Source organism: Salvelinus sp. IW2-2015, linkage group LG26 (genome assembly GCF_002910315.2).
Source record: "Salvelinus sp. IW2-2015 linkage group LG26, ASM291031v2, whole genome shotgun sequence".
Classification (NCBI taxonomy): domain Eukaryota; kingdom Metazoa; phylum Chordata; class Actinopteri; order Salmoniformes; family Salmonidae; genus Salvelinus; species Salvelinus sp. IW2-2015.
Genome location: NC_036866.1, coordinates 46,594,406 through 46,607,418, shown reverse-complemented (window position 1 = coordinate 46,607,418; position 13,013 = coordinate 46,594,406). Strand labels below are relative to the sequence as shown.

The 13,013-nt window shown below is 43.3% G+C and overlaps 1 protein-coding gene across 7 annotated transcripts in view; it reads left to right on the top strand.

Annotated features, from left to right (window-relative positions):
* Window positions 1-13,013, top strand: part of LOC111952485 (non-muscle caldesmon) — a 53,737-nt gene that overhangs the window by 28,853 nt on the left and 11,871 nt on the right. For 3 of the 7 annotated variants that reach the window (XM_070435330.1, XM_070435329.1, XM_070435325.1), the window contains exons 1-7: window positions 911-1,118; window positions 1,879-1,984; window positions 10,654-10,791; window positions 11,000-11,390; window positions 11,497-12,138; window positions 12,771-12,791; window positions 12,949-13,002. In XM_070435330.1, the coding sequence (XP_070291431.1) occupies window positions 1,911-1,984; window positions 10,654-10,791; window positions 11,000-11,390; window positions 11,497-12,138; window positions 12,771-12,791; window positions 12,949-13,002 (1,320 nt within the window). In that variant the 5' untranslated portion in view covers window positions 911-1,118; window positions 1,879-1,910. Of the gene's footprint in view, window positions 1-910; window positions 1,119-1,464; window positions 1,505-1,878; window positions 1,985-10,653; window positions 10,792-10,999; window positions 11,391-11,496; window positions 12,139-12,770; window positions 12,792-12,948; window positions 13,003-13,013 lie in introns of those variants that run through there. The other 4 variants (XM_070435328.1, XM_070435327.1, XM_070435326.1 and 1 more) reach the window with 4 other exon arrangements.

Sequence of the window (13,013 nt, the reverse complement as noted above, 5' to 3'; positions counted from 1 at the left end):
TATAGATATTTAGTAAATGTGCTTTGGCAGAGATACCCATTGTAATATGATCTCTTTAATATATTTTGTTATTTACGTCTACGATATGTAACTCATTTTCAGATGCTCTTTTTCCCCCTTTCTGGCGAGATAAGTGTGTTCATGATGAGAAAAATAGATACCCACACACTTTTGAAAAGTTGAAAAAGTCCAAAACCAAGGCTGTAAATGCTCAAATATTTCTGTTTGTTTTTCTTTCTCATAATGACATAATGTGAATGCCATAGACAATGGCTTCTGCAGCACAGAGGGAGAGGGAGAGGGAAGGAAGTGGATCGAGGGAATACCATCTGCAACACTGCATAGTACTGTCCTGGGGCCGTACAGTATCTTCTTGGCATGTTTGTGTCTTTCCTGTCTCTGACCCTACCCTGGTCCACTCTGTGGGCTGGAAAATAAGTTGCTGGGTAGTTTTGGCCACTCAGAGGAAGTGAAGGCCTCTGGTTTAATGCAAGAAACAATCTAGGAGACTGCCTGCCTGCCTGCTTGGCTGCCTGCTTGCCTGCTGCCTGCCTGCCTGCCTGCCTGACTGCCTTTAACACCATATTCCAACCAGCGCTGCTGAGTTTAGCTAACCAGTGACAGCTCTGTAAACACAAGCAGGCTAAAAGGAAAATGTAGATACTGTAGGAGGGAGGTAGAGAATGGCGAGAGAGGGAGAGAGAGAGAAAGGTGGAGGGAAAGAGGGGTTGAGAGAGAGGCAGAGATGGAAACAAAAAAAGAGGGGGATAGACAGAGAGCTAGAGGGAGAGAGAGAGACATCAGGAGCGTGTGAAAAGAAGGAGAAGGCAAAACAAGAGAAAATAGTTTGAGGAAGATAGTCTGCACGAGAAGGAGAGAGGAGGAGAGAGTGAGAAAGAGGGAGGGAGGGAGCAAGAGAGTAAGGAGGGAGGGAGGCTGAGCAAGAGAGAGGCTTTGCCTTTTCTGGTAGTTATAGTTGCTGAAAGACCAAGCAGGAATTCTTTGTGCTGTAGCAGAGAGAGCTGAGATATAAACCAGATTGTGGAGTTGATATACTGAGAGAGGAGGGAGTGCTGCCCATGGACTAAACCTAAGCGTCGCTACTCACTACAGCTAAGGTATTGTATAGCTATGGGATTTTTCCGACTATTCAGTAGCCCATAGAGAGCCAGGGAATGTCATAATGCTGAGTGTTGAATGTTTCTTGGGTGGGCCTACTTCGAGTCATGTCCAGTGAATGTTAGTGTGTTTCTGTGTTGACTGGGGAGCTTATCTTGTGTTTTGTCTCTACTTTGTGCCTGTTTTGTTTGGTAGCGTTTCCATCCCAGTTAGCCTAGTTAGTCACAGAGAATTGTGATTGGAATGATGATGATGATTATGATATTTCATCATATTTATATTTATTTGTATTATTTATTTGATTTCTATTCATATATATTTATTTATGATATTTCTTGCGGCTTTAGGTGTGACAACTAAGAGCTCTGATGTAAGAAAAGCAGGGGTTGGTTATACCGCAGCAGTTTTAAGTACTCAAATGTTTGTGCAGGTTGTTTACGGTGTCATGCTACTTAATGTGAATGAGTTACAAGCACTTAATCACCAATGATGTCACTGTCAGGGTTCTTCTGATGTAAGGTCAAAGGTTATGTCATTTGACTTCAAAAGAGATACAGGAGTTAAACATATTGAAAGTGTTGAGGCTACATTTGGCCTACACACACTACAGACAGGGTATTTTCCCTCACGGCATCAATGAAAACCTTTTTGCACATCCTCATTTCAGCCTACTGACCTCTGTACAAAGTCACCGGCATAGAAGTTGTGTAAATGTGTGTAATGATGTTAAACTTACCAGTCTGTGTTGGTTTCTTTCAGTCTGAACACAGAAGAAACGCTCTCAGGCCACCATGGATGACGACTTCGACCAGCGCATGGAATTGAGGAGGCAGAGGCGTGAGCAAATGCGTCTAGAGGCAGAGAAGTGAGTGACCTGTCTGTCTAACATGCACACACAAACACACACACACACACACACACACAGACACACGCATTTACGCACACACACACGCATTTACACACACACACACGCACTTACACACACACATTCCACTGACGGTCTACACCTGTTGTTTACGAAGTATTTGACAAATAAAATGTGATTTGATCTAATATGGTGGATGAGTGGATGAGCTTTAAGCCCAAATGTGTGCTATCCTCCAGTTAAGCCCATTGCCTCATCTGAACCCAGTAAGAGTTCTCTGATCTCTTTGCCAAATTCATCCTTCTCACTGGGCATTTTTACTGGTAAACCTCAGTCAGTATTTATTGTATCTATTGTCATGCAGGTACACTTGTACGCACACACAGGATAACATGAGAAGTCATCCCAGACAGCTTTGGGCCCGTCTCCTATCCCCTGACACCAATCTGATTTGTTAGTTTCAGTGTTGTCCAATTCTATTCGAAACCTGACCGTTTGACTGACTGACTTACTGCACACAAACAAACGAACGCTATAAATGTTCTATTTTGGCAGTGGATTTGTTTTTGGCTCCTAGAGGCTTCCGTTCTTCAGGTTTTAGGGTTGCTCATCTCTCCTTGCTTGCTATAGGGTACTGTTGTTTGTTTTGTATGGGCAACCATCACTCTACATCATCCTAAGTCATTCCAACTTGAGCAGATGCAGGCTTGCCTAGATGTCCATTTTGTTCTGTGTCGCCATCGGCCGGCAATTAATCGATTCTGCTTATGATTAAACCTAACGTATTCCGTTACACTTTCCATTGTTTAGGAAATCTGGTTTTACTGTGAATATTTACATTTGCTATAATCTGACATTCAGAAACATAAGTGGTTTTGTCATGCTCATGAATGCAGTATTATGGATGTTTTATGGAGAATATATTAACAGCATTAGAGGTTTGTTTGAATGAGACTGTCGAGGCCTTGGTATGCAGAGTGTTTACATTGTACAGAGTCATGAGGCACTTTCCCTTCCTCCTGTACCTCACAAAGTCCAGCAGCCATATATGGGCTTGTAGACAGATAATGACCAGTTGTGCTTGTACAATTTGAGTGTGTGTACTGTGTGTGTGTGCGTTGATGTGTTAGCACCTTTTTTTCTAAGAGTGTACAATCTAGAACCTAAAAAGGTTCTCCGGCTGTCCCCATAGGAGAACCCTTTGAAGAACTCCTTTTGGTTCCAGGTAGAACCCATTTGAGTTCCATGTAAAACCCTTTACACAGAGGGTTCTACATGGAACCCAAACTAGTTCTATCTGGAACAAAAAAGGTTCTAAACTGGAACCAAAAAGGGTTCTCCTATGGAGACTGCCAAATAATCCTTTCTGGAACCATTTGTTCAAAAAATGTATCCAAGCACGTGTGTGAGTGTATGTGTGAAAGCACAGTAGATGTACTGTAATTGTTTCTGTCTTTTGTCTGAGCATATCCATGTGTTGCCCAGCAGGCCCTGCGCAGTAGACAGACACAGACAGAAGACTTGGATGTAGCGGCAGGCTGAAGTGATGATTGCTTTAATGAGCTCTATTGCTTTGCTCATTCATTAGTGAACAGATTGGCTGGGCTGTTTGGAGAGCGCAGGCCTCCGTCTGTGTTTGTGTGTGTGTGTGTGTGTGTGTGTGTGTGTGCGCGCGTCTCCGGTCTGCAGTTTAGCTCTGCCCCCTGTCAGAGCTCACTCCTGTGGGTCTGGGATGCAGCCGCTCAGCTCCTCTCCTGCTGACCGTACAGGACAATGCTGACAGAGACCAGATGATACCCAGCTCACCCCGGGGGCGGCAGGTATCCTAGTGGTTAGAGCGTTGGGCCAGTAACTGAAAGGTTGCTGGATCGAATCCCCGAGCTGACAAGGTAGAAATCAGTCGGCAGTTCCCCGGTAGACCGTCATTGTAAGTAAGAATTTGTTCTTAACTGACTTGCCTAGTTAAATAAAGTAAACATAATAAAAACTTTTCTTATATAGAAACTGATTGTAATGTCCTATGTACAACAGTGCATGTTGGCGTAGTCTGCTGGATTGTTAGCTTCTTTCCTGTATAGTCGTGCCCAGGGCATCCAACTGATTGGTTAACTTAAGGCTCTAGAGTCAGATATTAGGCCTCTCTGGCAAACGCTACTATGTTTGTTGTTCAGTTGGTTCATGATGACGACCGCATGTAGAGTAGATTCTTTGGCCCAAATGCATTTGAAATACTACAAAATGCTAAAATCTCTTTAGCTCTGTTGCCCCTATTACCCGGGGACGAAGTTCAACAGACAGAAAGGGGATGGTGGGAAGACCTGGCACTCGAGCCAAAGTATGCTGTAGAAAAAGGGCTATGAGTTAGAGACCGAGGGAATAAGTTTACTGTTAGCAGACATTGCCCAGGCACCACAGCCAGCAACTAGCCTGTGTGTGTGTGTGGAATTGAAGGGTGAGTGCAATCGTTCCCAGACAGAGTCAGGAATTACTGCAATGCATCATCTAAGCTGCCACTGTGACCACGCCTAAATGTCAGTTTGGATCTAGAGGCTTTCGTCCAGCGAAGAGGAATGGTTCTATTGCTCAGCAGGAAGCACCGCCAGTGTGTGTGTGTGTGTGTGTCTGTGTGTGTGTGTGTGTGTGTGTGTGTGTGTGTGTGTGTGTGTGTGTGTGTGTGTGTGCTGTGTTGCTGTGTGTGGTGTGTAGGCGCATGGCACGTACAAACATGTGTGCGTGAATGTTTAAGTACAGTGAAGTGTGTGTTTTGTGACAAGCATGCATGTGTGCGTATGTGCGCGCAAGTGAGTTAGTGTATGTGTGTGTATGTGTGTGTGTATGTGTGTCGCGCGCAAAGTTGTGTATATCAGACCACAGTAGCGCTACCTTTGTCGACACATATTCTGAGGCCCCTGCAGTGACACTAGTTTGAGTGATTATATAATTTGCCCTTCAGTTCATTCCCAGGGTGCTATTTCAGCTGAAGAACTGGGAAGGTTGCACGTGTGGGGGGCGCTAGATAGGGTGACACCCAAGCGAGTGCGACAGCTTTCGTCCAGCGAAGAGGAATGGTTCTATTGCTCAGCAGGAAGCACCGCCAGTGTGTGTGTGTGTGTGTGTGTGTGTGTGGTGTGTGTTGTGTGTGTGTGGTGTGTGTGTGTGTGTGGTTGTGTGTGTGTGGTGGTGGTGTGTGTGTGTGTGAGAGAGAGAGGGAGAGAGAAAGAATAGAAAGGGTGCAGAGAAAGAGCGCGATTCAGTAGTTTAGCTGTGAGTTTGGCCACCATAATGCGGCGGTGTTCTGCAATCGCGGAGTGTGAAAACGTCTGTAGTGCCGCGCGTGTGCTGGACTGATCAAACGGAAAAGTTCGTTGGAGTTGACGTCTTCAAAATCCCGGCCTCTCTGCAGAGTAAAGAACGGATTTGTCACATTGCAGTCTGTCTTTATACTGTAGACTTGGTTTAAAACATGTCCAGAAGAGACCAAGTATTCCCAATTGGAGCGTGAGTATCAATCTAAAAGTGTAGAATAGGCTGTAAATGACAGCATTTGTATTGTTGGGTACAGGAGACTGTGAGAAGTGATCACTTTATAGGGCACTTTCGGTTTTATGAAGGAGATAACGATTGTTTGTTTGCTCATGGATGAGACTACAGCCCATTACATGTACTGTATCTTCAGTATTATCTGAAGTCCCATCAGCCCCTGCTCTGACTGTGGTCTGAAGGGCGGGCCTGCAGTCTGGCTCCTGCCCTGCATTTCCTGTGCAGCCTCACACACACAGAGCCTCGCTGCAGCGCGGCCTGGGCCCGAGGACACGTTGAGGACGCTGGAATGTTTTGTCTGCTGTTTTTATTTCAGAGCTGACAAATCAAATCAAGTTTATTTTATATAGCCCTTCGTACATCAGCTAATATCTCGAAGTGCTGTACAGACACCCAGCCTAAGACAACTTGAGTCTCTCTCTCTTTCTCTTTCTCTCTCTCCCCCCCAATTGTTATAATCTGTAACATATCAACATGAGTATGTACAGTATGATTGTGTTCTTGAAGAGAAATACTGATGGTTCTCTCATCTCTGAGCAACCTTTGTCATTCGGAAAACCTGCGCACTTCCTCTCCTCCCCAGCATCTGTAAATCATTGAGTGTGTGTGTGTGTGTGTGTATGCACACAACATGACCAAAAGTATGTGGACACCTGCTCGTCGAACATCTCATTCCAAAATCGTGGGCATTAATGTGGAGTTTCACTCATGCTGCCAAACATACCCTCGTAAAACTGACTATCCTACCCATCCTTGACTTCGGCGATGTCATTTACAAAATAGCCTCCAACACTCTACTCAGCAAACTGGATGCAGTCTATCACAGTGCCATTTGTTTTGTCACCAAAGCCCCATATACTACCCACCACTGCGACCTGTATGCTCTCGTTGGCTGGCCCTCACTACATATTCGTCGCCAAACCCACTGGCTCCAGGTCATCTATAAGGTCTGTGAGAGCCAGAAATCTTGCTTGTTTGTAGGTGACCAAATACTTATTTCCACCATAATTTGCAAATAAATTCATAAAAAATCCTACAATGTGATTTTCTGGATTTTTCTTTCTCATTTTGTCTGTCATAGTTGAAGTGTACCTATGATGAAAATTACAGGCCTCTCTCATCTTTGTAAGTGGGAGAACTTGCACAATTGGTGGCTGACTAAATACTTTTTTGCCCCACTGTATACACATAGTGTACAAAACATGCTCTTTCCATGACATAGACTGACCAGGTAAATCCAGGTGAAAGCTGTTAAATCCACTTTAATCGGTGTATATGAAGCCTTGAGACAAAGATTGTGTATGTGTGCTATTCAGAGGGTGAATGGGTAATACAAAAGATTTCAGTGCCTTTGAACGGTGTATGGTAGTAGGTGTCAGGTGCACCATTTTGAGTTTTCTGAGGGCAAAAGGGAGGGTGCAACTCAATATTAGGAAGGTGTTCCTAATGTTTTTTCCACTCAGTGTATGTACAGTGCATTCGTTAAGTATTCAGACCCATTGACTTTTTCCACATTTTGTTACGTTACAGCCTTATTCTAAAATGTATTCAATAAAAAAAATCCTCATCAATCTACACACAATACAGCATAATGACAAAGTGAAAACATGTTTTTAGACATTTTTCCTGATTTATTACAAATAAAAAAACAGAAATAACTTTCTAAAACTTGATTGCAGTCCACCTGTAAATTGAATTGATTGGACATGATTTGGAAAGGCACAGACCTGTCTATATAAGGTCTCACAGTTGACAGTGCATGTCAGAGCAAAAACCAAGCCATGAGATAGAAGGAATTGTCTGTAGAGCTCAGAGACAGGATTGTGTCAAGGCACAGATCTGGGGAAGGGTAGCAAAATATTTCTACAGTATTGAAGGTCCCCAAGAACAGTGTGGCCTCCATCATTCTTAAATGGAAGAAGTTTGGAACCACCGAGACTCTTCCTAGAGATGGCCGCCCGTTCAAACTGAGCAATTGGTGGAGAAGGGCCTTGGTCAGGAAGGTGACCAAGAATCCGATGGTCACTGACAGAGCTCCAGAGTTCATCTGTGGACATGGGAGAACCTTCCAGAAGGACAACCATCTCTGCAGCACTCCACCAATCAGGCCTTTATGGTAGAGTGGCCAGATGTACACCATTCCTCAGTAAAAGGCACATGACAGCCCACTTGGGGTTTGCCAAAAGGCACCTAAAGGACTCTCAGACCATGAGAAACAAGATTCTCTAGTCTGATGAAACTGAGATTGAACTCGTTGGTCTGAATGGCAAGCGTCATGTCTGGAGGAAACCTGGCACCATCCTTACGGTGAAGCATGGGGTGGTAGCATCATGCTGTGGGGATGTTTTTCAGTGGCAGGGACTGGGAGACTAGTCAGGATTGAGGGAAATATGAATGGAGCAATGTACAGAGAAATTCTTGATGAAACTGCTCCAGAGCGTTCAGGACCTCAGACTGGGGCAAAGCATACAGCCAAAACAGCTAAGCATACAGCCAAGACAACACAGGAGTGGCTTCGGGACAAGTCTCTGAATGTCCTTGAGTGTCCCAGCCAGACCCCGGACTTGAACCCAATCGAACATCAATCAAATGTATTTATAAAGGCCTTTTTACATCAGCCGATGTCACAAAGTTCTATACAGAAACCCAGCTTTAAACCCCAAACAGCAAACAATGCAGATGTAGAAGCTCGGCGGCTTGGAAAAACTGCCTAGAAAGGCAGGAACCTAGTAAGAAACCTAGAGAGGAACCAGGCTCTGAGGGGTGGCCAGTCCTCTTCTGGCTGTTCCTTTTTGAGATTATAACAGCACATGGCCAAGATGTTCAAATGTTCAGAGATGACCAGCAGGGTCAAATAATAATAATAATAATCACAGTGGTTGTAGAGGGTGCAACAGGTCCGCACCTCAGGAGTAAATAAATGTAAGTTGGCTTTTCATAACCGAACATCTCTGGATAGACCTGAAAATATCTGTGCAGCGACACTCCCTATCTAACCTGACAGAGCTTGAGAGGATCTACAGAGAAGAATGGGAGAAACTCTCCAAATACAGGTGTCCCAAGCTTGTAGCGTTATACCCAAGAAGACTCGAGGCTGTAATCGCTGCCAAAGGTGCTTCAACAAAGTACTGAGTAAAGGGTCTGAATACTTATGTAAATGTGATATTTCTGTAAAAAAAATATTATAATAATAATTTTAAAAAATCAAAAAACCTGTTTTTACTTTGTCATTATGGGATATTGTGTGTAGATTGATGAGGAAAAAAGCGATTTAATACATTTTAGAATAAGGCTGTAACGTAACAAAAGGTGGAAAAAGTCAAAGGGTCTGAGTACTTTCCGAATGCACTGTGTGTGTGGCCTTCTTCCTTCCCAGTGTGTGTTTGTTTGTGAGAGAGAGAGCAGGGGGAAATAATACCCATTCTCTATCAATGGGCCATTTCAAGCTCTCTGCTCACCTCATAAACAAGGCAAGAGACGGCATGGCATGCTCTGCAGCCACGGATCCTCTCACACAGACACACGAGATGAATACGGAAAGAGAGAAGAGAAGGCAATAATAAAACTAATAGATTGTTTGATTCCTCCATTTCTCGCTCCCTCCTATCTCCGTATCCCACTTTCTAGAGCTGGGACGATAAACCAAAAGTTATCAACTCCAAACAAACCAACCAGTTATCGTGGATATTTTCTTGATATGGTTTGTTACGATAAATAATCTATAACCCTACCATAGAAATGTGAAGTTTGAAATTAAACAAGTTTGCTAATATGGGTGATTGTTAATGAACCAATTGATAGCTACAGCATTCAAAGTTGTAGTAGTAGTTTTAAGGTAATTAATATAAATAAATAAAAAATGTGGTCCACATTAATGTTATAAATGTGTCAGTCAATGTATGGTTGTCATGAGAATTCAGTCAAGTTATCGTGATATGGATTTTGGTTTCTCTTTATCTTGGCTGGGAGTCCAGTTGATGAGCATTGTGCTCTCCCCATTCTCTCTCTCTTTCATCTCAGTGACGTTTTGATTCACAACACATCTGTGTGTGTTATCAGTCTGACCTTCCTCCCCCACGACACCATCCATCCATCCATCCATCCATCCATCCATCCGCCTCTGTAATTGCTCTCCCGGTCAGATCACTGGGAGACAACATGGTGGATCAGTACAGGGCCAAGTGTTTTGACTGACGAGACCTGATCATTCATCTTTGAATAGTTTGTGAGACCGTCGGCACTATTGTGCAGTGTAAGGTCTGTGGCTGGATCATCTCTCTCAAAGCAGTACGAGACTGTTGGTTAGACGGATGAGCAGTCTGAACTTTAGCGTTTTCCTGTTAGGTCTGAACCTGTGTGTAACTCCCTCGAGCATGTTCTTTGTGAATGCTTGCAGTAGTAGAGTAAACCCATCTACAAATGAATCAGTTTAAGACAGCTCTTTTCAAAGTTCTGGCTGTATATACAGTAAGGTGTCTTAAAGACTTTATGTACTCTATATAATCACACTTTGGGACATAAGGATTAGGCCATGACTACATGGCAGATTTAGTGTTGTATAAAGAACGGAGATGGAATTAGGCTCTTCTCAGTCCAACATACTGTATGTTTGTATCTGCCTATATACACACAATTTACATTCACCTCCCATGTAGCTAACTGTAACAGAGACCTACTCCAGTACATAACGTCTCTCTGCTTCCCCAACTCCATGTTTGGTTAAAGGCCAAGATTGCATCCCAAATAGGACCCTATTCCCTATAGAGTGCACCACTTTTGACCAGGGCCCATAGGGCTCTGGTCAAAAGTAGTGCAATTAGTAGGGAATAGGGTGCCATTTGGGACACAATGTAAGAAACTCCCCAGGGTGGAAATAAATGTCCGGAAGCTTAGGCCCCAATAAATGTCCCTCTGTAAAACGCTTGATGAAACAAAAACTTGATTTCTTACAATTGTTATGTAAACCACTATAGGTGAAAATAATTGTAGTGATGGTTTGGTATGTATGGGAATCATAATGATATGCAATAGGCATTGGGATAATATCAGTCCTTTGTATGGCAGTAATACTTGTACGCAAAAGGCTAACATCTCCCATTCATTTATGTGTATGTCTTGGCTTGTTTCAGGGGCTTCAGCACAACTGATGACGATGAGGAGGTGGCTCGCGAGCGTAGGAGAAACGCTCGTGAGGAACGAATGAAAAAGGCGGAGATGGAGGAGTCTAGCAGCGGCACCGTGACAACAGAGGTCAACAACACTCACAGGTAGAGAACACAGGACACCCAGAACGTGAACAAATCCTTGAAAACCAAAAATGTCTTCTACAAATTTAGGTAGAACCACCCCATTCTCCCTACTGAACAAGACCCTGATCTATAAAAAGATCCCATCTGGTAACAATAATATAAGTTCCAGTGTTAACCAATAGCTTGTCTACAACTAATTCATTCTGTTTTCCCCTCCACTCCACAGTGTGACAGAGACAGAGTCCTCCTCCACCGGTGCAGAGGTGAGCTCCTCAGCAGGTGATGGGGATGACGTGGTACTCCTGGACCGCCTGGCCAAGCGGGAGGAACGCAGACAGAAGAGGTTGAAAGAGGCACTGGATAGACAGAAGGAGTTCGACCCTACCATCACCGATGGTAATGAGAACAGCCAGGAGGAGACCTTCTCTAGCGGGCACCACCGAGGCACAGAGGAGGAGAAGGAGGAGAAACCAGCCCAGGAGGAAGTAACCACCAACTCCTGGAGTAGAGAGGAGGAGAAGGAGGTGAAAGAAGAGGAAGCGACGCCAAAGGAGGAAGAGCCTGAACCCGTCACAGAGTCTGAGAAAGCTGAGGAGGTGGAGGAAGAGAAGAAAGAGGTAAAGTATGACTTCCTAGATTAACGTTAAAGGGCATAAATGTTGGATGGGAGGTATTGTATTTACAGGAAGTAAATATTGACACAAAATGTACTTTATCTCATAGGAAGAGGTTGAAGAAACACAAATAGTACCAGAAAAATTGATTGAATTTGTTGTACCCGCTGCACCACTACAAGAGTGCATGTTTGAAATATCAATTATGCCCAAGATGGCAGTAGAGGAGAAATCTGTTGAAGAGATATCTAAGAAAGAAGAGGAAGAAAAACAGAAAAAAGTGTTGGAAGAAAAAGAGGCTGCAGAAAAACTCAAGAAAGAGGCTGAGGAAAAGGCTGAAAAAGAAAGGAAAGAAGCTGAAGAGAAAGCTGCTAAACTTAAAAGAGAAGAAGAAGAAAAAGCTGCAAAATTGAAGAAAGAAGAAGAAAAAAATGCACAACTCAAGAAAGAGGCTGAAGAAAAAGAAAAGGCTGTAAAACTGAAGAAAGAGGCCGAAGAAAAGGAAAAAGCTGCAAAACTCAAGAAAGAAGAAGAAGAAAAAGCTGCAAAACTCAACAAAGAAGAAGAAAAAGCTGCAAAACTCAAGAAAGAAGGAGAAGAAGAAAAAGCTGCAAAACTCAACAAAGAAAAAGAAGAAAAAGCTGCAAAACTCAAGAAAGAAGGAGAAGAAGAAAAAGCTGCAAAACTCAAGAAAGACGCTGAAGAGAAAGCAAAAAAATCTAAGCAAGCAGAGGAAAAAAAGAAAGCTGAGGTATCAGTGTGACTTTTAGGGTGATTGCCTCCATTCAAATCCTGGATAACTCCAATGTTCCTCATTAGTTTCTTACAGCACATATATCTACTGTATCTGAATACAGTATGCTCAATAATACATTTATATTCAAGATATTTTAAATTACACATGTAGAGGATATATTTGGGTTATCCAGGTTTTGCTGCGTTTTACATCTTCGCTGTTTAGGCCACTTCCATATCCACATTCTCCCATGCTTTAAGGTGTGGTCACAGATCACAGAGTGGTCACCATGTGTTGCTTTGCATCATTGAGAACTTGGGCAGTTGTGTCCTAGTCTGGTCCCAGATCTGTTTGTTCTGTCCTGCCAATTCCTATGATCATTGTCATGCCAAACTGAGCCATAGAAGTTGGCACAAACAGATCAGCAACCAGGCTAGTTATGTCACAGTGTTGTCACAGTGTGTGTGTGTGTGTGTGTGTGTGTGTGTGGTCAGCATCAAGGTACATCTGCATTGCTCTCACCTTGCAGGCTGCAGTGGAACACCATTGTATGTCAATTTGCCTGGCTTCTACGTTCGCATATGTAGATAGATGCCACAGTTATCTGACTTCTCTTGTTATATTTCCCTTTGTTCCTGCCCACCAAGGAGGAAAAGTCAAAAAAGCGGGTAAGATCAAGTTGAAATGTCAATTCAAATAGAAATAATATGTATGTGATGATCAATCTAAATCATAGATTGTAAAAATTTCCATATTATGCTGGACACCATTTGTTTATATTCTATAACTTTGTTTTTGTTTCAACATTGTTGGACTTTGATGCAGTCTGAGAAGGTGGAGTTGGAGAAACCGAAGTTAAGGTCAGTGAAGAAAGACGAGGTGAGTGTCAT